This window comes from Panthera tigris, chromosome D1, assembly GCF_018350195.1.
Source record: "Panthera tigris isolate Pti1 chromosome D1, P.tigris_Pti1_mat1.1, whole genome shotgun sequence".
NCBI classification, from domain to species: Eukaryota; Metazoa; Chordata; class Mammalia; order Carnivora; family Felidae; genus Panthera; species Panthera tigris.
Window position 1 is genome coordinate 66,469,220 of NC_056669.1, and position 23,269 is coordinate 66,492,488.

A 23,269-nucleotide genomic window follows, 5' to 3' on the forward strand; every position below is an offset into this window, starting at 1 on the left:
GACAAACCTGTCACTTAACCAAACTGTAACAGAGCCATGGTTCTGGTGGGACAGCCTGGTGTCCTGAGAACCAGGACTGCCAGATTCAGATGCATCTGGGTATGTCTGGAGCAGTTGTAGGGAGGGGGGCAGGCAGCAGTCTATTGGCAGAAGGATGTAGGAACCCATGGGAAAGGGTCCAGCCTATGAATGTGCCTCACATCATCCTGGCCCCACCTCAGAGGGATGGGCTATAATGGAAAGGGGGTAAAAGCATGGCAAGTTCACTGAAATTTCTGTGGGAGTATCAAGCCATCTTCCTTTGTGTTCTCTGCAACAGTGGCCCACAGAGGACAGGGAAGGGATGGTGGAAAGATCTTCCCTCCCTCCTCCCAATGGTGGATAACCCTGGAAACGGATTGGACACAGTTGCCTGAGTAACTGAACCGGGCAGCTGAACCAAACTATGTTTGTCTGGAAAAGGAGGGTCTAAAGAGTTGCCATAAGAACTGGCCATGACTTCAGTGTTAGCCTGATCAAGCACCAGTCACCAGCTAACCAAAATGCAAGAGAGGTCAGAGGGCCAAAGTGGTAACTCAGCACTGTTTCCAGATCCGTGGTTTCAGAGCAGAGCCTACAGGGGCAGGTGGGCTCAGCCAGGTGTCTGCAGCCATCAGGTTCATAGGAAGGCCTTCAGGCCAGGTTAGAGACAGGAAACCCTATGCTGAAGAGTAACCCCTACATAGGGGCTTAGTGAGGGGTCTGCATACATAGATAAGGCTGTGAGGAAGAGGACTGGCAGGACTAAAGAAGTTGACCTTGTAATGAGACAATTAAGATCACCAAGAGTCTGGCTTTATTGGAAGCCTGCCATGTAAATAGTGCTGCTGCTCTTTCAACTTGCCCTTTCAGGCCCAGGAAGATAACACCTTGATGTTATGAGAACTTGAATGTTGTACAAATCCTCATATCTACATACACCTCATATCTTCATAAATTGCCCTTCTTTAAATTATCTGTTATATCAATTATCTCGATATGAATATACCATCCGTTTGCTGCTAGGACATTACCAACACAGTGCTATTCTGTTGATGGCTCTGGGGAAGCCCCCTGGGACCCTGGCTCTCAGCAACCAGCTCTGGAGATAGAGCATGAGGATGAGGTTTAAATGGTGGACCCCTGAAGGGAGGTGTGTGAGGAAGGCACAACAGGTAAGGACAGAGACTGTGATTTCATTGTCCTACTTCAGAGGTCCCTGGTGGGAATGGAATCTGGCCATGCATTTAGGCCTGAAATGTTGGGATGGATAGAGATTAGATAGATCTGATTCCATGCAGGGTGGGGTGGCTCTACTAGGAGGCAGAAAGGGTAAATAAAGACCATAGCCCAGGACCATGAATCACCCAGATCTAATTCCACTTGCTCTGTGGAGCAGAATCAGGAGGGCAGACTCAGGGAGGATGAGTATTAAGTTTTGAGCCCATGAGGAAGGAGTAGGGTGCGTACCTGGCTGGAGTGCCTGCACAGGGTCTAACACCAGTGAGCCCCTCTACAAATTTGGTGGAAGAAATGAATATGCTTACAAAACAGCATAGGGAGGACATTCTTCTCCACTGACTTTCAGAATATACTCACATGGAAGGAATGTTTGAGAGAGGCAGTACTGGAATTATTCAGAAAACACAAAGAGTTGGGGAGGGTGAGCATGAGGAATTTTATAACAGGTTTGTTATAAATTTAATAAATACTGGAAAAGTGACAGGGGTTAGGAAAGTTGATTAAACCAAACACCACCCTAGAACACTAAATCTGGTTTTATTTACCCAGGTCATGTGGTACTTCCCTTAGTAAACTAAGGAATTTATGGACATTGGAAATTGAGTTTTTACTGTGTAAATTTAGAATGTGCAATCATGAATACAGGACAGAAATAAAGTGGAGGGGAAATGGCTTAGGTATTGTTCCCCTAAATTCTCTAGGGCCTTTGCACATGCTGTTTCCAATGTCTGGAAACTTCTTCTCCTTCCTCATACCTGGAAGAAGGTCAGGTTTTCTTGTTATGCTCTGATATAACTCTTGTACTGTTCCTTCACAGATAGTATAAGCATGTAAGTCGTGCTTTCATGTGGTCATTTGATCAATGTCCTGTCTTGCTTCTTAGCTGATAACCTCCATGAAGGCAAGGGCTGTGTTCTGATCACCATTGTTTCTCTAAAACCCAGTGCCTGACACCTGCCAGATGCTCAACAGGTATTTCATAGGTGACTACCTGAAGAACTTTTAAAGCACGCCATGTTAAGACTGGCTTCCCAAGGAAGAGGAAGTGAAGCATAACATAATTCTGGTAACCTTGGGCCTATATTTCCTGCATTTCTCTGTGTAAAGACATTCTTCTGACACCACACTAATGGAGTGGGAGCATGAAACACCAGCATGGTAACTGCTGACATCAATTCTTGATAAGGAAGAGTAGTGAAGACTTGAATCAGGTAGAATCCTGCCCTCATAGCATGAGAGAAAAATAACTCCTTTGATTCCCCCAAAATTGCCAAAAGGATCTCACTTAACTCAGAGGTCTTGGATCTTGGAGTGACTCCTACAACTATGCAAATGTCATGGTGCACGGAGATTGATCTGGAGAAGTTCTGAGGTGGTGAGGATATCTAACTGCGCTGTGTTGATATTTTTCTCTGCTTTCTTTGATGTGAGGCTTTAAGCCTGTTATAATCAAGTTAAGCATGAAAATCAATGGCAGTTGTATTTGGAAAGGAAGGCTATGCCTTGGCAGAGTTATATATGAGAAAAGAAATACCAATGTCATTGGTCAGTGATGCTACAGGGTTGCTCAGTGTGGTCAATGGGGGATAAGTGGAAGTGTGATATGGTGGCTTCATTAAAAGATATTTGCTACATACCCTCTGACTTTTAGTTTTCATTCCTTCCATTTCCTTCTTCCCTTCCTTCCTTCCTTCCTTCCTTCCTTCCTTCCTTCCTTCCTTCCTTCCTTCTTCCTTCCTTCCATTCAGAACATTCAACATGAGATCTACTGTCTTAACAGATTTTTAAGTCTACACCACAGTATTGTTATCTATAGGCATCATGTTGAACAGCAAGATCTCTAGAGTTCTTCTATCATGCATAACTGAAATTTTATTCATGTTGATTAGCAACTTCCCATTTCCTCCTCCCCCAGCCCCTGGCAACCACCATTATATTCTTTGCTTCTATGAGTTTGACTATTTTAGATAACTCTTATAAGTGGAATTATGAAGCATTTGTCCTTCTGTGACTGGCTTATTTTACTTAGCATAATTCCCTAAGATTCATTCATTTTGCCACATATTGCAGAATTTCCTTCATTTTAAAGGCTGAATAACATTCCATGCTATATATATTTCACATCTTCTTTATCCATTCATTCATCAATGGGCATTTAGGTTTTACCCACATGTTGGCTATTATGAATACTGCTGCAATGAACATGGGAGTGCCAATATCTCTTGAGATCCTGATTTCAATTATTTTGGATAAATATGCAGAAGTGAGATTGTTGGATCATATGGCAATACAACTCAATAGCAAAAAAAAAACAAAAAAACAAAACCCAAAAACCCACAAAACCCTAATAACCTGATTTTAAAAAGGGCTAAAGACTTGAATAGACATTTCTCCAAAGAAGAGAATGTTTAGGTCTCTTGTAATCAAGTTAATTGTAGCATTGTTGTCAAAGGTCAACAGGTGTATGAAGATGTTCAACATCACTAATCATCAGGGAAATACAAATCAAAATCACAATATCAACTTACACATGTCAGGATGGCTAGTCTCAAGAAAACAAAAGACAACAAGGGTTGGTGGGGATGTGGAGAAGTTAAAACCCTTGCGCACTGTTGTGGGAACGCAAAATGATGCACCACTATGGAAAACAGTATGAAGGTTGATCAAAAACTAAAAATAGAATTACCATATGATCCTTCCTCATTTATTGCTCCATGAAACATGTATGTAACGGCTGAAGATATAGCTATAGGCTCTTAGCAAAGGAAGGGGGATGGTTAATTCCCACAAGGATGAGGGCCACACTTGAGGGATGGTAGGGTGGTGGCTGGAAGAAGTCCAAGGATTCGTGAAGTGTCCATAATTCCCAACTCTGAGCTATTTAGTGAAAGAAAGAAACTTTTATTTATCTCATTTCTAGTTTAGGAATCTGTTACCCTTACCCTCAGCTGAACCTAATTCCAATTAATTTGAGAATACTAAATTATTGGTAAGCCACAAGCTTTGGCTATGTTTATTTAGAAAGGATTTGAGCTTTGCCATAGGTCATGGGAATTGATTGGCTCAAATGGGGATTATCTGGAATGTGATGTAGACATGAAATATGCAGATGGACCAGTGACTGGGGCTTACCTTTTGGGAACAGTTGACAGATAATAGATACTAGTGACATGCAAGCGGTTTACTTCTCTTTCTCAAAGGCTCAGTCTTTAGAAAAATCGTGAGCGATGGGAACTTCTGTCCACCTTGAGCTGTTTGGGGCTTATCCAGCCTTCTCTCCAAGATTTCTGAAGATTCCTGGGAGGAACTTCTGTGTCATAGTAACCTTTGGGTACTCTTTCCTCTTTTTTTTTTCTGGGAACTGCCCTTCCTTTTTTTTCCTGGGTCCTTTCAGCATGGAACATGACTCTTCTTTCTTTGGTCCCTCAGACCATCTTTTAAACCACTTTTCCTGAAGGTTTATGGATACTTGGATAGCTGATAAAGAGCCATTTTCCCTGTTTGCACTTAATGATGCAAAGAAACAGTGGAGCTGTGAAGTAACAGGTTTTTAAAAATTCAATTTTTGATATTTTTTGTTTTTTCAACAATTTTTTTATTGTAGTAAAACATATAGAACATAATACTTGCCATTTTAATGTGTACAATTTTACATGCACATTTTACATGTACAATTCAGTGGCATTAATTATGTTCACAATGTTGTGCAGCCATCACAATTTTTAAAATATTGATTTTCCAAATCAAATTCTTATGCAGAGTCATCCTCCCTCAGCCAGAGGTGTTATTATCCTTAGTGAGATCAGAGTTAGGCTCATTCAAATAACAGGAATTCAGGAACTAGAAAAATCCCTATACTTCCCTCTGATACAATTTAAGCTGTTCCCATTTCTCCAGATGTCCCTGGTAGAACCCACTGAGCTGAGGATGGATTGGGTGTTGATGGTACAGTCGGGAGTCTAATACTCAACTGGGAAGCAGATACTGAGGGATAGGACAGCTATATACTCTTGCTCCTGGCTCAGTCTTTAACCCTATCACTCACTGAATGGTTGGGCAGGCAGTTCTGAACTAACAGGGATCAGGAAGAGGACAACCTGGGTTGGGGGAATGCTAGAAGCTTCAGCCAGGAGAGATCTTGGGAATGAGTATGACCTAAGGGGAACGTGTGTGTGTGTGTGTATGTGTGTGCTATGCAATGGGGTTGCATATCTGGGAGATGGAAATCACAGCCTCATCTGTGAGCTCTACTCTGCCCACCACTTTCTCCCCCCTCCCAATTCTAGAGGGCCATAGTCATGCTAGAATTTGACATCTGAATTTCAAGTTATAATGTAAAATATGAAGGGAGTTGAAGGCAGATGATTTGGGGAGTTCAGACAATGGGTTGAATGAGCAAGGCTGTCTGAGGCTGTGACTTCCACTGTACAAGTCCAGCTGCACAGTCTCGCAAGAATGGTGTAATGGCTGATGGTGGAGTTTTGGAGAGTATGAAAGACACACAGACATGGGAATGAGCTAGTGGTAAACTGGAGAAATAGCCTAGAATAATCTTGTGCAGAGTCCTAGAGGAAAGGCAGAGACAACAGGCCATTCTTAGATGGGGAAGGGGACTGCTAATTGCTAAACTTCAAGTTAACTACAGAGACCATGTGCCTATGAGCACACGGGCATGTCCCGGGGAATGTCACCCTCCTGCCTACTGAAAGAGAGAGTGTTCTGTGCTCATATGCTGCTGGCCCAAGGTTCAAATACTCACTCACTGACCCTCCTGCACTATGCAGACAGGAATGACTGAGGGGCTTTGAGCCCAAGGTCTCTAGCCACCCCAACACTCAATGCAGTCCTACTCCTCAGCTCTCCCCTCTCCCTCTGCTTCCTGTCACAACAGCGTGTGATTTCTGGCCCCAAGTGCATATGCTGTGGGTCTAGGTCCCAGCTCTAATTCACACTAATTTGCAAATTGCTCAGGGTCGTCTCCCTCCTTTTTAGAAACCCATTTCAGAAAGAAGGAAACAGCTATTAACTGTAAGGGTACTTTTCTGCCCACTGCCCATCTCCAGCTTGCTGAGGGCTGATTGATGACCTGAGACATAAATTCCTGGGGGAAGGATTTGAACCTCAAATTGGAGTGAGAGGCAGGTGGGGGGGGAAGGTGTCCTCCCATTATGCCACAGCATCGGCAGGGGCCACAATGCCCTTCCGTGTCCAGAGCCAGGAGCACTGCCCTGGGCAATCTTCTTCCAGCCACCATGTACTCTTCCGAGAGACCTATTTCTGCCTGTTGTCGGACCATATGCCATGATTTCAGTCCACTCAATTAGTAGAAGGCTCTAGGGCACTTTGGTTTGAAAACTAGATGTATTTGATAAGGTTCTGCTAAAGCACTCAGAAGCAGAGCCCCTTTCTTATTGTCTCCTGGGAGGAAGATTTTGGCTTCTATAGCCCCGGAGACTGTAAAAGGAGAAAGAGAAGTTGGGTATTTGGAGGCTGCCATACCCATCTTGGATGTATGTGTACAATGTCACCCAGAGGAGAGCATTAGTGGGGGTGGAGGGTGGAGTAAAGATCCCAAACACTTCTGGGCTGCCAGAAATGTTCAAATAACACCCACACCCAGTGGTATTAGGAGTCAGAGCACTGCTGGAGGTAACCCACAGCTCTGATCCCAGTGCTCTCCAGGATGTTCAAGTCTGAATGACTGGAGCATGGGGCAGATGAGAGGAGAGGATTCAGGATGTCTGCCACTGGTGGCGAAAGCATGGAGAAGAGGCTGGTTGATGCTGCTGGGGGTGTTTGGAGGTTGGCTATATGGTTGGATGCAAGTTGCAGACATGTTTTCCTTTACATCTTTGCCATAATTTTCAACGATGGCATTCATAAAGAAATGCTTCTTGTGACCTACTAAAGGAGAGACATTGTTTACAATGTGAATGGCTTATAACATGCTGCAGTTTTTATGTGTAAAAGTAACCACTGATGGAATGGCTGCCCTGACTGGAATACAAAACTGGGAGTTGGGAGCAGGGAGGGGTGAAACTCATCAATTGTATCATTCATTTACAAATTACAATTTCTTTATTGTAATTGAAGTTAGAAGAGCACAAAACACTATATGATGCCCATAGTATGACTTGAAAAAAAGTCTTAAAATACAGTAGAATCTTTACAATACTTTGTAATGAAATGTGGAATGAGACTGTGAAATCTTTGTTTACTGATTATCTCAAGGCAAAGAATTTAAAAGCTGTGGAATTTAAAGATGAGTTTAACAAAAGGACAAATATTCCAAATTTGCTGACCTCTGATGTGCTGGCTTGTGATTGTCACAGATGCCTGCATACATACGTGCACGTGCACACACACACACACACACACACACACGCACACATACAATGTATCCCTTCAGATAAAGGTGATATTTTCCCAATGAATATAATTGTGTTTTAAAAGAACCACGTTAAAGGGAAAGACTTTTGAAAACTGATGTTTGGAACTGTTTCCATTTTCATGTGATTTCAATGCCAAAATGAAATGTCATTGTCATGTATATGGACTGTGCTAACCATAGTCTTCAAAATTAAGAAATACACTTTTAAATACATTTTACAATCTTCCAGATGAAGAGTTGTTAAAAATATTCACACAAATAACTGATGACAACATCATAGAGAATGTGGGCTTCATGGAGAAAGAAGAATCTTCTGGTGGAATTTCACATTTGCGAAATTGGTAGATGGATTTAAACAGAGAATTGTGATTTAGTAAGTGTAGTCAAAGAATTTTTCTATTTGGGTCTATTTATCTTTGTGAGATATCTTTTTGGCAGGGGGCAACAACAACCATTAGGACTAAGTATTGACACTAACTGAACTTAAAAAGCATACTTTGTAGTCTCATAAAATACTAAACTAAGATTTATTAAAACTATTTTTAATCCTGTTACTCTCCCTAAACAGGTTTTTGCAAATAACTTTATTTAAAATTTTTTAACGCTTATTTATATTGAGAAATTGTGCAAGCAGGGGAGGGGGGGGGGGAGAGAGAGACAGAGAGACAGACGGACAGAGAGAGAGAGAGAGAGAGAGAGAGAGAGAATCCAAAGCAGACTCCACAGTGCTGGTGCAGAACTCCACTCGTGCTTTAACTCACCAATCGTGAGACCATGACCTGAGCTGATATCAAGAGTCAGACATTTAATCAACTGAGCCACCCAGGCACCCCACAAATAACTTTAAAGTGAAAGGAAAAAGATATATTTCACCATTCATTAAAAATTAAGTATCTTTGGGGCACCTGGGGGGCACAGTCCGTTAAGCATCCCACTTGGGCTCAGGTCGTGATCTCATAGTTTCTGAGTTGAAGCCCCACCCCTCCCCCCAACCCTCACCGTAGGTCTCTGTGCTGACAGCATTGAATGCTTGGGATCTTCTGTCTCCCTCTTTCTGTGCCCCTTCCCCACTCATACTTTCTCCCTTTCTGTCTCAAAAATAAATAAACTTTATGTTTAAAAAATGAAGTATCTTCATCTTTACCACATCCTTTGGCAGTTTTAGGTGTGCTTTATAACACATAATATATTAATACAGTTGCATGTTTGTATCATTTATAAATAAGTAAATTGTAAATATCAGGCTGCCAGTTAGAAGGAATAAAACCTGGTACTTAAATGAGGCAACCATGTGACAACAGTTGGCACAGTGAGGACACAGTGGGTGCTCACTAATGACTAGTTCCATTTCCTCCTTTGGTGACAAATTTGATGTGCGAGATGAAAAGGAGAGTCAAGGATGGCCCCCGCAGTACAGCCTGGGGAGTGGGAGGTGGTGCTATCATTCACTAAGACAGGAAACACGGGAGCAGAGGCAGGTTCTGCCATGTTCTTGGGAGGAAATTAGGAGTTTGAGTTTGGGCCTACAAACCTCTAGCGGAGATGGACCCCAGGAAGCTGATGTGCCATCCGCAGCTCTAGGACTTCCTGGGCTGGAGATGAGGTTCAAAAGTCGTTAGCAGTCGGGAGGTTGTTAAAACCGGAGGACTGGATGGGCCCGCAGAAGGACAGAGGAGACAGGCAGCTGTGGGACCGGGGGGTGGGTGGGTGGGGGAGGGACACCACAAGGAAAAGCCAAGCCTTGGAGGCCAAGAAGCTGCAGTCACCAAGCTAAGTAGAAAATTTGGAGAGAAAGCGGCAAGCGCCAACTCTGGAAACTTTTGTACGCCTAGCGCTCCAGGGAGGAAGGTGTGGTCAGCAGGTTCAAATGCAGGGGAGGGGGGAAGAAGGGGCTACACGGCACTCATTGGATTTAGCAACTAGGAGGTCGGTCGGGACTTGGAAGGGCGGGTGTGTAAGCTGGAAAGTTGGAGGAGTATGTGAGTGTGTGTGTGCGTACGTGTGTGTGTGTGTGTGCGCGTGTGTGTGTGCGCGTGCTGGGAGGGGCAGGAAGGTGATCAAGGGACCAGACGGAAAGCCGATGCTTTCAGGTCCGCTCAGCTACAGGGAGTAAGTCACCTGTCTGGGGGCCGTGGCCCCAGACTCTTACCTTGAGAAACGTCCTGGCCGGGAAGGAGGTTCGGGCGAGTCCGAACACTGCGGGGAGCGCTCTCGGGGCCCGGCGGGTGGCAGGGGAGGCGAGGTCGGAGGAGCCCGGCTGGAGCCTGACCCCGGGCTGCGGCGGGCGCGTTTCCGGCCGGCGGACAGGGCGGCCGCTGCGCCCCTGGCGCTCTCAAGTTTCCTGTTGGCAGCGCCAACCCGGCGCCTCAGGTAGCGGGGGGCAGGCCTGGTTGGCAGGCGGCGGGCAGGCGGACCTGCGCGGCGGCGGCGGCTCGCCCCTTGCCCCTCTGCTGCCCGCTCGTCGCCTCTCCGCTCCGCGCCCAGGTAGGGCACCGACTGGGGCGGCGCGCGGCTGGCGGGCTTCTTCCGCGAGGAGGCGGCTCTCCTTCTCCCGCCCGGCCGGCGCGGGGGCTCGGAGGTACGGGAGCGGGGGCGCTTGAGCTCCGCGGCGCCGCGGCCGCAGAACGCTCGGTCCACACCCCTGCCGCGGGGCTGCACCGCGGGCTCCCGGTGAGCAGGCGGGGGGCGCGGCCTGGCCCCGGCCTGGCCCCAGCCCGCTGCGGTGCCGGGCAGCCCCTCCGCGGCGCTCGCCGTATGCCCTGCTCAGTGCCGCCACCTGCGCTCCAGCCCTGCGGGCCGCCCCCTGCGGGCCCACGGCAGGGCCCTGACACCCGAACCGGATGAGTGCGCGCGATGCTGCGCTGCTGACCTTGGGCCCAAGGCCCCTGCTGCCCAGGACGCGAGTCGGAGTGCCCCGAGGTCGGAATCTCGGCTCTGGGCTTCCCAGCCTACTCTGGCGACGGCGCTGACCCCGGACTCAGCCCTGCCTGGGTTCTTGCCTGTATTCCTGCCTCTGTCTCTGCAGTGGCCTGGACTCCAGAGACCTCAGGTGAGCCAGCCTCATCTCAGCTGCCTGGCGGCCTACATTCGATTCGCAAGGTTTAGAGACATTAAGGGACATGCCGCCACTTAAGCTCCCGGACAAGTTTCTAGGTGCTTGAGGACTGGCCAGATGCCTACTGCTGGGGTGGACTTCCACCTAAAGGCAGGGGAATGGACAGAATGGCAGGGTGATGGGTTCAGTTGAGGCCTTCATCCTTACCTCTTTTGGCTCTCTCCCACCATGGGACATGCACTGGCCTCTGAAAGTCTGCTTTCTGCCCTTGCACTTCCTGGTAGCTGCTTTGCCAGTGGAGCTCCCACGCTCTTCTTGGCTGGCAGAGGCCTCTGGGGTGAGTTTCGAGGGACTGTGGAATAGAAGAGGCTTGCTAACTACAGTGTCATTTCCCCAAATTTTTAGGTCTCTGTGTGTATCTGGAAGCTTAGGGGTGACAAATTAGCAAAGAAGCCAGGTGAAAGCTGCGAGGAAGGAATTTTAGCATGGTCCTGAGCCCATGTTGGCTATCCCCCTTGACGTGGTGGCTAACAATTGGCCAGCTTCGGGGAAGAGCTGTCAGCAGCTGGAGCTCTCATGGGAGAAATTCCTCCCCTGGCTGTGAAGCATCAATGCTGAGTGGTAGTTGAGCTACTGAGCCAGTCAGACAGAGCCCCTATCAGCTCTCACCTCTCCAAGTGTTGACAGCAGGTTTGGAGTAATGAGCTTGGGCTGGTTATAATTCTGGGTGAAACTCTGAGGGTCTGGCTTTCTGTGAAGTTGATGGTACCCCGCTGCCCTAAGAATCATGGAGTTTGCATCAATGGGTTGCTAGGAGACTCTTGGACCTCTTAGCCCCTTCCTCAGCATACCCTCAATCCTTCTGAGATCCTAGATAAAAGATGAGTAGCTTTCAGCTAGGTCAAAAAGTTCTTTTAGAGATGAGGCCTATTTTACTTGTCCTTACACTAGGCGAATCACTCTTCAAATGGCCTCAAAACCAATCCCAGATATTGAAAATATCATGGGCAGATAAAATATAGCCTTAGGATTAAGCAAGGAGACACCTATACTCTCCTAAAGCTACTCATGGCTGTCCTGGTTCTTTCCTTGAATATATTAATCTCTTAGATCTTCTGAGTGCTGGCTGTGTATCAAGGAGAGCAGACCATATCTTTGGGCTTTGATATACAAGGGGCTAAGGCATAGGAAGATGGGCTCACGGCTGGAGCACTAGCCATACAAAGTCAGCAAGAAGTATCAATCCTAGAGGAGGAAGCTATTTCTCCTGATCTGGTTTCACATTTAAACGTGGTTTCCTTCTCATTGCTCCCATATAGGAGCTTGAGAGAGTGCCTGGCACACAACAGTGCTCAATAAATAATGTTGAATAAAAGGACTCAGTGTCTGGATGAAATTTCATGTTTTGTTTCCCCAGTTGGACTCTGTCTTGTACCGGATACCATGATGACGATGATGTTGATAAATAACTTTATGATATAAAGCACATACTATGTGCCAGGCACTATTCTAAGCCTATTCTAGCGTATTTACATATGCTAACTAAGTTAATTGCCATGACAACCTATGAGGTTGGTGCTCATAGGGAATAAAACTAAGCCAGAGAAATTGAGTAACTTGTTCAAGGTCATGCAATTAAGTTGTGGAACAGGATTCAAACCCTAGGTAGTCTGGCTTGAGTCCATATACTTAACCATATACTGTACTGACTCTTGACATCGCCATAGATGGATTAATCACTTAGCTTATTCACTCATTCATTATTTTATGCATGCATGCATTCATTCAAGGAATATTTATTGATACCCACTATATTCTAGGCATGGGGATACAATAGTGAATGAGATGGGCAAGATCTGTCATGGAGCTGATTTTTAGCAGGTGGAACCCTTTTGTCCAACTGCTGTGTGAGTCATGCACACCTCAGGAAGACAAAGAAGGAAAATCAACTCCTATCAGAAAGCTCAAAGCATCATTTCAGAAAAAGGGAGAGTAATATATTCCTTGGTGAGACATAATTTGATTCTAGCCTTTCCTGTCTTGGAGTTTGTGAGGGGCACTTAAGTGATAAAAGTGATGCAGTCTGGTCTCCTGGGAAGGAGATACAGGCCCTGGGCCTGGTTGTCATAGATTGTCTTAATTTTTATTCAAAAAGGAAATAAGTCTTTGAGCTTGAGACCAGTACTCCTTAGTCCAGGGAGACTTCTGGGCCACAAGGAGCAGTGACATATTAAGCTCAAGATGGATTTGTGAGGTCATGAGCAAAGTTTGCCCTCCCAAGACAAGCCACATTTTCCTCGTAAACTGCCACTGTTCTGGAGGGTCCTCTATCTCTTTGGCACTAGCAGGACCCTTGGCCATTGTCCCCACGTACGTTACCTTCGCTGGGCTGCTGCCCATCTCTGTCCAGACCTAATGGAGTGAGTCTCACACCCCTACCTGGGCCTCAGGAAGGCAGTTTTCTCTATGTTGGAAAATGAAGGCTCAAAGTGGAAGGCATTTTCCAAAGCCTATGCCACGGATATTAATAGGTGTTTTTTCCTATGGTGGTTATGGTCAGAGGGTCAAATAAACGTGTTGGGCTAAACAAAGTCAAACAGCTTTCTTTACTATGGGACTTTCTGCTAGTAGAGATTGTGCATGAATGCCCGTAAGGGATTATTGTGTGCAGCATTTTCCAAGCCTCCTGTCCTTTTTTTTTTTTTTAATTGTTTTTAATGTTTATTTGTTTTTGAGAGAGAGAGACAGAGCATGAGTGGGGGAGGGGCATCAAGAAAGAGAGAGAGAGAGAGAGAGAGAGAGAGAGAGAGAGAGAGAAGAGACACAGAATCTGAAGCAGGCTCCAGGCTCTGAGCTATCAGCACAGAGCCGGACGTGGGACTCAAACCCACAAACCATGAGATCATGACCTGAGCTGAAGGCAGATGCTTAAACGACTCAGCCACCCAGGCACCCCATCTTCTGTCCTTTTATGTTCTATAGACTACACTTTGGAAAATGCTTGTTTAGACTGAGGCTATCTATGGTCTGGTTACAGGTGCAGAATAGAATTCCCTGAACTGGATCCAGGTAGGTTCTCAGATGCATGGGCTAGGATGCTCCCACTACAGCCCCAATTGAACCTCCTCCTCCCCCAAAAGGAAGGAATCACTTGCCCCACCTCCCCTCTGACAGAACAGTACTAAAGGCTTGGACCTTTTCCCCCTATGCTTTAAGTTCATTCAATTATTTAATGAATAAATATCCCCCTCCCCCTAGGTTGCTTGTAGCTTGCTGATCGCACTGTTTATGAAACAGCTGTGAGGACAGGTGGGTCATAATCTCTGGGTAGCTAAAGCCCAGCAACAGCCCGAGGATCATGTGTCAACCCTGTAATCCTGCTCTGCACACACAGGAATCATTATGTGGGCTTAGGAAGGCACAATCTCACAATTGGACATGAGGAGGTGACTCAGGCCCAAGTCAGGGCTGGAGCTAGCCTCCTGGTAAACAACTGACCCATCCTTTCTGGGCTCTTGTCCCCAGGATTTCAACAGCACCACAGAAATAGCCATTTTGCTCACGGTTATTTCCCAGACCCGTACCATTTGTCTAAGTCACTGTGTGGGTTCTGAGGCTTGCTTTTAGAGAACTGATCCTGTGGGTCACTTGAGGCAGCTCCACCATCCCCAGGGAGAGCAGCAGCTGCTGGTGGCAGGGTGGCCGAGTGCAGCCAGTGCCCAGGAGGCTAGTCAGAGCTGGAGGCCCTCGTGGGAGCAGACAGCGGCAGTAAGAGGGGAGGACGGGGCAGGTGGGCTCAGGGGGGTCAAGAGGGACATGCTTCTTTTCCGTGTGTGTGTGTGTGTGTGCACGCGCATGCATGTGCTCATGTACTCAGGATCTGGTAGAGCCTGTCCAGGCTGCCCAGTCACCTGTGATGTCAGATTCCTTCAGGGAAGAAAGGAAGGAGTGGGACAAGGCATGGCAGCTTTTCATCCTAGCCTGCTCCTGTACTAAGGAGTCTCCTCTCCTAGAGTCACTGTCCCTTTCCTGGGAAAGGAGGGAGCTGTTCAAAGCCCTTGCTCTTTTAGAGGAGGAGGGAGAGGAGGAGCTCTATTGATAACTGGGCTCAGCGCCTCTCCTGTCAGTGCTGGGGTGCCTTCAGGGAGGTTGCTCTGGGGGGCCTTGTGAGGGAAGGCAGGCCAGGTTGTGCCGTAGACAATCCCCTTGGTAGAATGAACCTGGTCACCAGGCCAGGCCCGAGGAAGCAGCAAGGGTGACGGTGTGGCACATTCCTGCTTGGCTTTCAGAGGTCTGGGCATTAGAGGGAGGCCGTGGCTTGTCTTCTGTGCTCGGTCAGGTCAGGAAGGCTGAATGAACTGTTGTGTTGGGGCATCGGCTTTGTGTCTTGCTCTGGAGAGGGCTGAGAACAGGGCCAGGACACTGCGTTCAGCACGCAGCAGCTATGGATAGCTGGCATTACCTGGGCCCTTTAGGAGTCTTGGAAATTTTCCACTTACATTTCATATTCATGGAAGAATTTCCAGCCCAGACACTTCCTGCTCTTGCTCACGGCAGCTCACAGATATGCAAAACAGAGACCTCCCACCTCAGCAGCAGCAGACAGGACCCAGCCTGCTGCACTCACACGGACTCAGCTCAGCCTCCCGGGCATACACGGTCCATGGCCTGAGGGCCTCGCCTGTGTGGCATGCTCAGGATCAGCCATGGAGACTCCAGCCCCAGGCTCAGGTCTGTGTCATGGGTTCTGACAGTGGGAGCCTGGCAAGAGCAAGAAACAGCTTCATTTATGTAAGGAGGGGATTTGAGTGGTACTGTGCTTCTTTTCTGGAGGGGCTATGGTGCCATGAAAAGTAACTGTTGAAATGGTGGCATTTTATAGCTTTCTAACTTTGTGACACTTCTTTAAGCTCATCACAGGGTGTCGTTTGTAACAGTGAGATAAGCTGTATCCCTAGCTGATTGAATTTATGGTTAAGCCTCCCAAGCCTGCCGGCTTCAGCTGACAAACGGTTGACAAACGGGTAAAAGCCAGGCTTGAAGAAGCAGCTGGAGCTGAAACTGCTTGGCATCTACAGAGCAGGCTTTCCTTGCATAAGCCTGCCCTGCCAGGTGTCTCTAGGTCTCAGAAGAGAGCCGGGCTGTGGAGGGAGGGTTGGCAGGAGGGAGCTGTCCGGAAGACAGATGTATAATGGGCTCCTAAGGCTCACTGACTTAGCCCAGCACCCCAGCTGGGTTACTTGATCTATACTAAGGTATGGAGTGAAGTCTTCACCACTTATTGAAGACACTGGTAATAATTCTGCAAGAGATTGATATGGCTTCTGCAATGAAAGGAATCTATCTCTATGGGGAAATGTTGCTATATGATCCTATCCTCGGGTCATTGATGTGCCTTGGGAATCTGGGGTGAGGAACTGTGGGATATAGCATCTTCCTGATAACTGACCACAGGACCTGTTTCACCAGCAACAAGTGTTGACCTTTCATGGAACCATGGTGGGAAAAGGCTGGTTTAAACTATTTAAAGAGAAAAGAAGATCTTTTGTAGAAAGATGCATCCCAAAATGTATGTTTAGTTGACTTCAGCGAGGTGAAAATGCTTCATGGAAAGACACGGCAGTCTGTCATAAGAGCCCTCGGGCACAATGGACCCTCTACCCCATGCCCACTTCTGAGGAGGCCTGGTGGGCTGTGTCAGGCCTGGGTGTGTTTGTAGGGGAAAGGGCTATGGGGTAGGAAGGTGGTGGGGGGCAGTTTCTGTCCAGGGCAAGAGCTAATGCAGAGATGGATCTCAATGGTGTTAATTCCCTTAGCTGGCCAGTGTCTGATGTGGATTAGGTGGGAGACGACCCTAATTACCAAAACCTGGGATGTAGAAGTTTGATTTTCTTCCTAGTTTCCTTTCATTAAAAAAACCTCTTCAGTCTATTTATTTTCTGGGGCACTTAGGTGGCTCAGTTGGTTGAGTGTCCAACTTCGGTTCAGGTCATGATCTCGCGTTTGGTGGGTTCGAGCCCCACATTGGGCTCTGTGCTTAACAGCTCAGAGCCTAGAGCCTGCTTCGGATTCTGTGTCTCCCTCTCTCTGTCCTTCGCCTGCTCACACTTTGTCTCTCTCTCTCTCTGTCAAAGATGAATAAACATTAAAAAATATTTATGTTCTTTCTATCTTCTTTGTGTTTGTTAAAATGACATTATAACAGCATCAGTGATCAAAGTCAGATACTGCTTCACACATGCAGTCCTGTTATCTGGTCATCCGAGTATGTGTCTCTCTTCCAGCCCTTGTCTTTAAGGGAATGCATTTTCATCTCACTGCAACAAAAGCATGGGTACAGTTTTATGTATTAATTTTTCATTCACTGTTATTTCACAATATTTTTTATGTGATTGCACTGTCCTCATAATTATAATTTTGGTTGCTTGACTTTTTCTTCAAGTGAATGTGCTCTCATTTGGACACTTTAAAGCTTTTTATATAAATAGTGCAGGTAAACATCTTTGTGCTTTTTCCTTCAGATTCTTTTCTTAGAAGCAATTTCTGGAACTGGGTTTATTCTGTCAAATGGTATGGATGCTTTATGGCATTTGCTGCCCCTTGCCTGGGCCCTGTTTGATGTCTACTTCTGAGATGCCCTGTGAGGTTGTAGAATGCTGCACTTGACCCGCAGCCTTAGAGTGGGGAGAGGGGTTGATGGGGTCCAGCTTCCTTTTCACCTAACAGCTCCCCCTGGCTCTAGTTCTGTGTCTTCCTCTCCATTTCTCTCTCTGTCACCTTTTTCCCCAAACCCCATTCTGATGATTTCCAGCTTTCCCTTCTGTGTGCTATCAGGATGTGGACATCTCCACAGACAGCTCTGTCTCTTCCTCTTTGCAGGTCTGGCCTTCACTGTCTTGCTCTCTGCTGCTACAGATCAGCACAGTTACGTGCCAACTTCCTCCCTCCACAGCAGCTCCCTCCCACTCAATCACTTGGAGGGGAGAGGCCCAGGAAAGCTATCGTCCTGGGTGTGGAGGGAAGGAGGAAATTGGATTCACAGTCAGGGGGCTCACAGATGTACTTTGACTGGTGTTTGACCTGCTTTCTTCCTTCCTGTCTGTGTCATGAATTAGGCCCATGAGAACACCAGAGCAGCAAGCCTCCCTGGGCACTGGAAAGCTCTCTGGTATCTAGAAATTACAGCACTTAGAACTGAGAGCACCTTGGAGACTGCCTAGTCTCATCCCTTTATCTCACAGAGGAGAAAACTGTGAGGCACAGAGAGTGACTGTCCCAAGGCTGCTCAGTGAACCTCTCCTCCCCTGTAATTGCTTCCTTTCCTGGCCACACGGAAACGGGGCTCCTGTCTTACCTTCATCCTCGTCTCCCGGCTGACTAAACCACCTCTCTCTTTAAACCTTGCTCAAAGAAACTGTGGTAATAGGTAGACAGGACACCCTTCTTCCAGAGCTGCTCTAGTGAAGGTAGCTTGTTGATAGGATGCAGTATTCATCCATTCGGTAGGAGTGATGCTGGGCACAGCCAGGGAACCTACCCTGACACCTAGCTGGACAAAGAGAAGCACTACAATGTAGTGGTTAAGAAGACAGGCATGGGGACCAGGTGCCTGGGTTCAAACCTCTGAACAGAGGCTCAGAGAGGAAAGGGGCAGAGGGCCAAAGGCTGAGAATAGCGCAAGTCTCTGCTCATTTAGTAAAAGTGTGACCCCGGGCAAGTTAGCTCTCTGTGCCTTCATTTTCTCATCTGTAAAATGTGAATAATAGGATTCACTGAGTTAATAAGTAGAAAGGGCTTGGCAGAGTGTACCTATTAATAAGTCCTATATAAATGTTAAAAGAAAGACAGACAGGCAGAAAGAAAGAAGAGAAAGGAACAAACCAGGTAATTTAGGCCAGCTAGGGATAATAAGGAGCCAGTGTGAAGAGAGATAGGCCAAGCTTTGAGGAAGTAAGTTTTCAGCGGGGCTGTGAAAGGTAGAGTATCCCTGTCTCTAAACCTTTATTTTATTTGCTGTGTCTTGTTCAGAGTTCCAGAAAACTTGGGAGATGGTAGAACCGTCATGGTAGATTCTTTCTTTTCAGCAAAAGAGCGTGTTTTGTGTGATGAAGAATGTGGCTTTGGATCGCCCAGAGCACTGCGGCCATCTCATGGGACCTTAGGCTAATCATTAAGACCTTTGGGCTCTCATCTTCCCTGTATGCAGTGGGGAGTGAGGTTTGGTCATTGCTGTACCCAGATGGCCCCCTGATAGTCTGCAGGAGAGGGGTCTGAACTCTCCTATCCCTCCCCCGTCATGGAAACAAAGCCAGGAGAGGTAGGACTGCCAGCACGCTGTGGGTCCCCTGTGTTCGGGACAATAGAAACACACGTAGTTAGGTCATTCTTTGACTTCTGAACATTTGCTTTCTCATGAAAGGTGAGTGGTGCTATACCCTTCACATCCAATGACTTATGGAGCTAGTTTCTGAAGCTGGTGCACTGGGTTTGGTCTGGGGAATTCCAGAGTAAGACAGCTGACCCCAAGGACCCTTGTTTTAGTAGCTTCTCCTCCCCCACCCCACTGACTCGGGCCATCTGGGAATTCCAGAGGCTAATGCTTGCTCTTTTTCTGCTAGCCGAGATGCCGCGCCAGTTTCCCAAGCTGAACATCTCCGAGGTGGACGAGCAAGTCCGGCTCCTGGCAGAGAAAGTGTTTGCTAAAGTGCTCCGAGAAGAAGACAGCAAAGATGCCCTGTCCCTCTTCACTGTCCCCGAGGACTGCCCCATTGGGCAGAAGGAGGCCAAGGAGAGGGAGCTGCAGAAGGAGCTGGCGGAGCAGAAGTCCGTGGAGACGGCAAAAAGGTTTGTCCCCACAAGCCAGAGCACATGTGCACAGTGGTGCAGACCCAGGCAGGCTGTGGGCATGTGTCTGAGATAGGGGGCCTGTCCCTGGGAGCTGAGTTCATTCCTTAACCAAGACCCCTTAATTCACCACTTCTTTCTTGAAGGCCGTTTCCAGGCCTGTGTTTGGCAGAAAAGGTAAAAAAAACACCTTTTCTCTGCTGCTGTTTGAACAACAAATCATGTGCATAAATACACGCCATTTGCAAATGACAGTTCTATGATCCTTTTGGAAATTTGAAGATTTCTTGGGAAACATCAATTTTACTTCTTTTCATCACTTGGCAATTACTTTGCATTATTAAATGTCAGTTCACTATGTGCCAGGTGCTATACTGGGCACAGAAGATGCACTAACGAACAAGATATTTCTAGTCCCTGCCCTGTTGAGCTTACAGGTAGTTGGTCTAGACAACAATTAAGTAATGGGACAAATTAAATTTAAAAAATGACAAGTAATGATAAGTGCTGTATCAGTGAGGGTCTAACCAGAAAAAACAGAAATCACTTAAATACTGGAAGGAGGATTTAAAATTCTTCTTTTTTTAAAGCTTATTTATTTTTGAGAGAGAGACAGAGCGTGAGTGTGGCAGGGGAGGGAGGGGCAGAGAGAGGGAGACACAGAATGCAAAGCAGGTTCCAGGCTCTGAGCTGTCAGCGCAGAGCCTGACATGGGGCTGAACCCATGAGCCATGAGATCATGACCTGAGCTGCAGTCGGATGCTTAACTGACTGAGCCACCCAGGCAGCCCTGGAAGGAGGATTTTAATGCAGGGAATGGTTGCTGAGGTGGCGGAGACCTGAGAAGACAAGCAGAGGGCAGGGAGGCAGGCCGGAGACTCAAAGCAGTAGGAAGCAGCTACCACTTGAAGCCGCAGGGATGATGGAAGGAGACGGTGCTGCTGGAGCCCAGGGGGAAGAAGTTGGAACTGTGGTGGCCTTTTCGATGGAAAAGGAGCCAAGGAGGAGAGGCAGCAGCTGCAGAGATGCTTCCAAGGCAGAGTTGGAAGCAGGAGATACCTAGCTGCAATCCTTCTGGCACCTTCCAGTTTCTCCCAGTGGTTGCCATTGGCCAAACCTAGCCAGAAGCCAGCTAACACAAAGCAGGAAACACAGGGGGGCAGGGGGGAGGTTGAGAAGTGGATCTGAGGACAAGCAGGCCTAGCATGGGTGCTATGAAGTAGATGAATAAAGGGTTGAAGGAGAGAGAGAGAGAGAGACCTCAGGCTGGAGGGATAGTCAGGGCTCAGGTCAGACTGGTCTTGTGCTCCCTGATGAGAAGTTTGGATCTTAAGTCCAAGTACAATGTGAAGCCCTCCTCCTTTCAGTTGATCTCACCCAGGAGAGCGGAATTAAAGAATAAAAGAACTTTGAGAAAAAGTCTAGTGGGGCTTTAGCTGGGTGCTTGGACCACCAGCATACTGCAGACCTCAGAGCTAACATGGTGGAACGTGAGCCCTAACTGTGACCTGGTCAGCAATCAGGTCCTTCCTAAGATATCTCCTTATTTTTAAAGGCACGCCCTCTGCTTTCTTGGTAGTATAGAATTTCAGTATTTCCTTCACTTTTTGGGAAAGAAGTAAAAAGGCAAGTACTGGTATAAAGGCTTCGCCATCCATAAAATAAGTGAGGGGCTCTGGGCCCATGGAGGGAAGGGGTAGTGAGTGCCGTTAGCCGGCTGTGAGTGCCAGCCTGTGTTAGGTGAGGTGGGGTGGCTGGAGGTCCAACAGTGTGTTCACCCCTGGAGGGTCAAGAAGAGGGGCGCCTGGGTAGTTCAGTTGGTTAAGCGTCCGACTTCAGCTCAAGTCACGATCTCGCGGTCTGTGAGTTCGAGCCCTGCGTCGGGCTCTGGGCTGATGGCTCAGAGCCTGGAGCCTGCTTCTGATTCTGTGTCTCCCTCTCTCTCTGCCCCTCCCCCGTTCGTGCTCTGTCTCTCTCTGTCTCAAAAATAAATAAATGTTAAAAAAATTAAAAAAAAAAAGAAGAGCATGACTGTAGAGGCCCCTCATCCACACTGCACTGGCTTAACAGAGGGCTGGCTTTGTGGACTGAATGGTGTGCAGAACCCGCTGTGTCTTATGAATTGAGCATTTTCGACCCTTAATAATTGGAAGAGAAGAAGTCCTGGTATTTTTTATTATCGGGAATAGTGGGGTTCTGAGGCCAGTTTCATTACAGGGTGACACCGGGCCTCACATCTGCAAAAAGAGAGTGTACTCTTCTTATCAATGCCCAGGCTAACAGCAAAATGGAAACTTTCTTACTCTAAGTCCAAATGGTGCCTCATGATTTCCAGAAATTCTTCCATAGGCTGGCTCCTCTCCAGGAATTATGTTCTGTCCCTGCTCGTTAGGATGTGGTGGTCTTGGTTCGCATCTATCTGCTCCCTAACACTGGAAGCTTCCTGAGTTCTGTATCTGGATCCCCAGGGTCTAGCCTAGGACTTAGGCCATGTTGGTGAGCAGTGGATGTGTGACAAAGAAAAGCTGTAGTATCTTCACAGATAGCACTTCAGGGTGGCTACAGCTCTCTGGACCATTGTGTTCTGTCACTCTCTAGTATGTTCTATGACCTTAGAAAATTAGGAAACGTCTCTGTGCCCTAGTTTCTTCCGCATCTATAAAGTGGGGATGGTAACAGTAGCTACTTTTGTGGGGTGTTGTGAGGAATGAGGGAATTGACATGGAAAGGGCCTAGAACAGTGTCACAATAAGCCCTCTGTTAAATGTTCACTGTTTGCCCAACTTCCTCCTGGGGAGACAGCATCAGCTACTGCTTACTGTGGGCTCAGTGCTGGGCTGTGTGGTTTGCTTTCATTCTTTAATCCCCACATCAAGCTTATTAATTGGATATTCTTATGGACTTCATTTTGCAGATGAGGAAACTAAGGCACAGAGAGGTTAAATTAACTTGCATGAGAATGCAGAGTGAGTAAGTGACAGAGCAGGGAGTAGAATCCACGACTTTTTTTTTTTTTTAATGTTCATTTTTGAGAGAGAGAGAGAGAACACGTGTGTGGGGAGGGGCAGACAGAGATGGGGATGGAGTATCCGAAGCAAGCTCTGTGTTAACAGCACAGAGTCCCATGTGGGGCCTGAACCCACAGACTGTGAGATCATGACCTAAGCAGAAGTCAGACACTTAACCAAGTCGGACGTTTGACTGAGCCACTCAGGTGCCCCAAAGAACCCATGTCTTTTGAATCTAGAACCCCACACCTTGATCATGAGGCTATTCCATCTCCAGCCAGGGGTGGAGTCTTTGGTTCCACCCGTAGATGCTGGAATGACACTGGGTGCTGCTCCCCAGGGTATTATTGCCGGCTTTTGAATGAAATGAAGGAAGCTGGGCCACAGCTCCCCAAAAGAAAAGCTGCTTTTCTGCCAAAGGATGGACTGATCCCCAGACTACCTATCAGAAGTTCCAGTGTTCTCCAGAGGGGTACATCCCTAATTTTCTTTCAGCCTCACTGCTCAGTAGAGGCACCATTATGCAAACATTCAGATGTGGACAGTCCCTGGAGGAACCCTCTCCCCAGCTTCCTCTTTGTCTCTGGCTCCTCCTTGACACTCTGGAATGTAAGTGGTGATGTGGAGACATCCTGCAAGGAGCCCCCAGGCCTAGAGCCTGCAGCACATCTCCAGATACCCAGAGTCTGTGGGTTTGTGTTTCAAACTGTG

At 47.3% G+C, this 23,269-nt stretch overlaps 1 protein-coding gene across 2 annotated transcripts in view; it reads left to right on the top strand.

Moving 5' to 3' along the window:
* Nucleotides 1-15,367: 15,367 nt before the first annotated feature.
* Nucleotides 15,368-23,269, top strand: part of AMPD3 (adenosine monophosphate deaminase 3) — a 42,338-nt gene continuing 34,436 nt past the window's right edge. For both annotated transcript variants that reach the window (XM_042959460.1, XM_007083208.3), the window contains exons 1-2: nt 15,368-15,437; nt 19,325-19,550. In XM_042959460.1, coding sequence (XP_042815394.1) covers nt 15,413-15,437; nt 19,325-19,550 — 251 coding nt within the window. In that variant the 5' untranslated portion in view covers nt 15,368-15,412. The remainder of the gene's footprint in view (nt 15,438-19,324; nt 19,551-23,269) is intronic.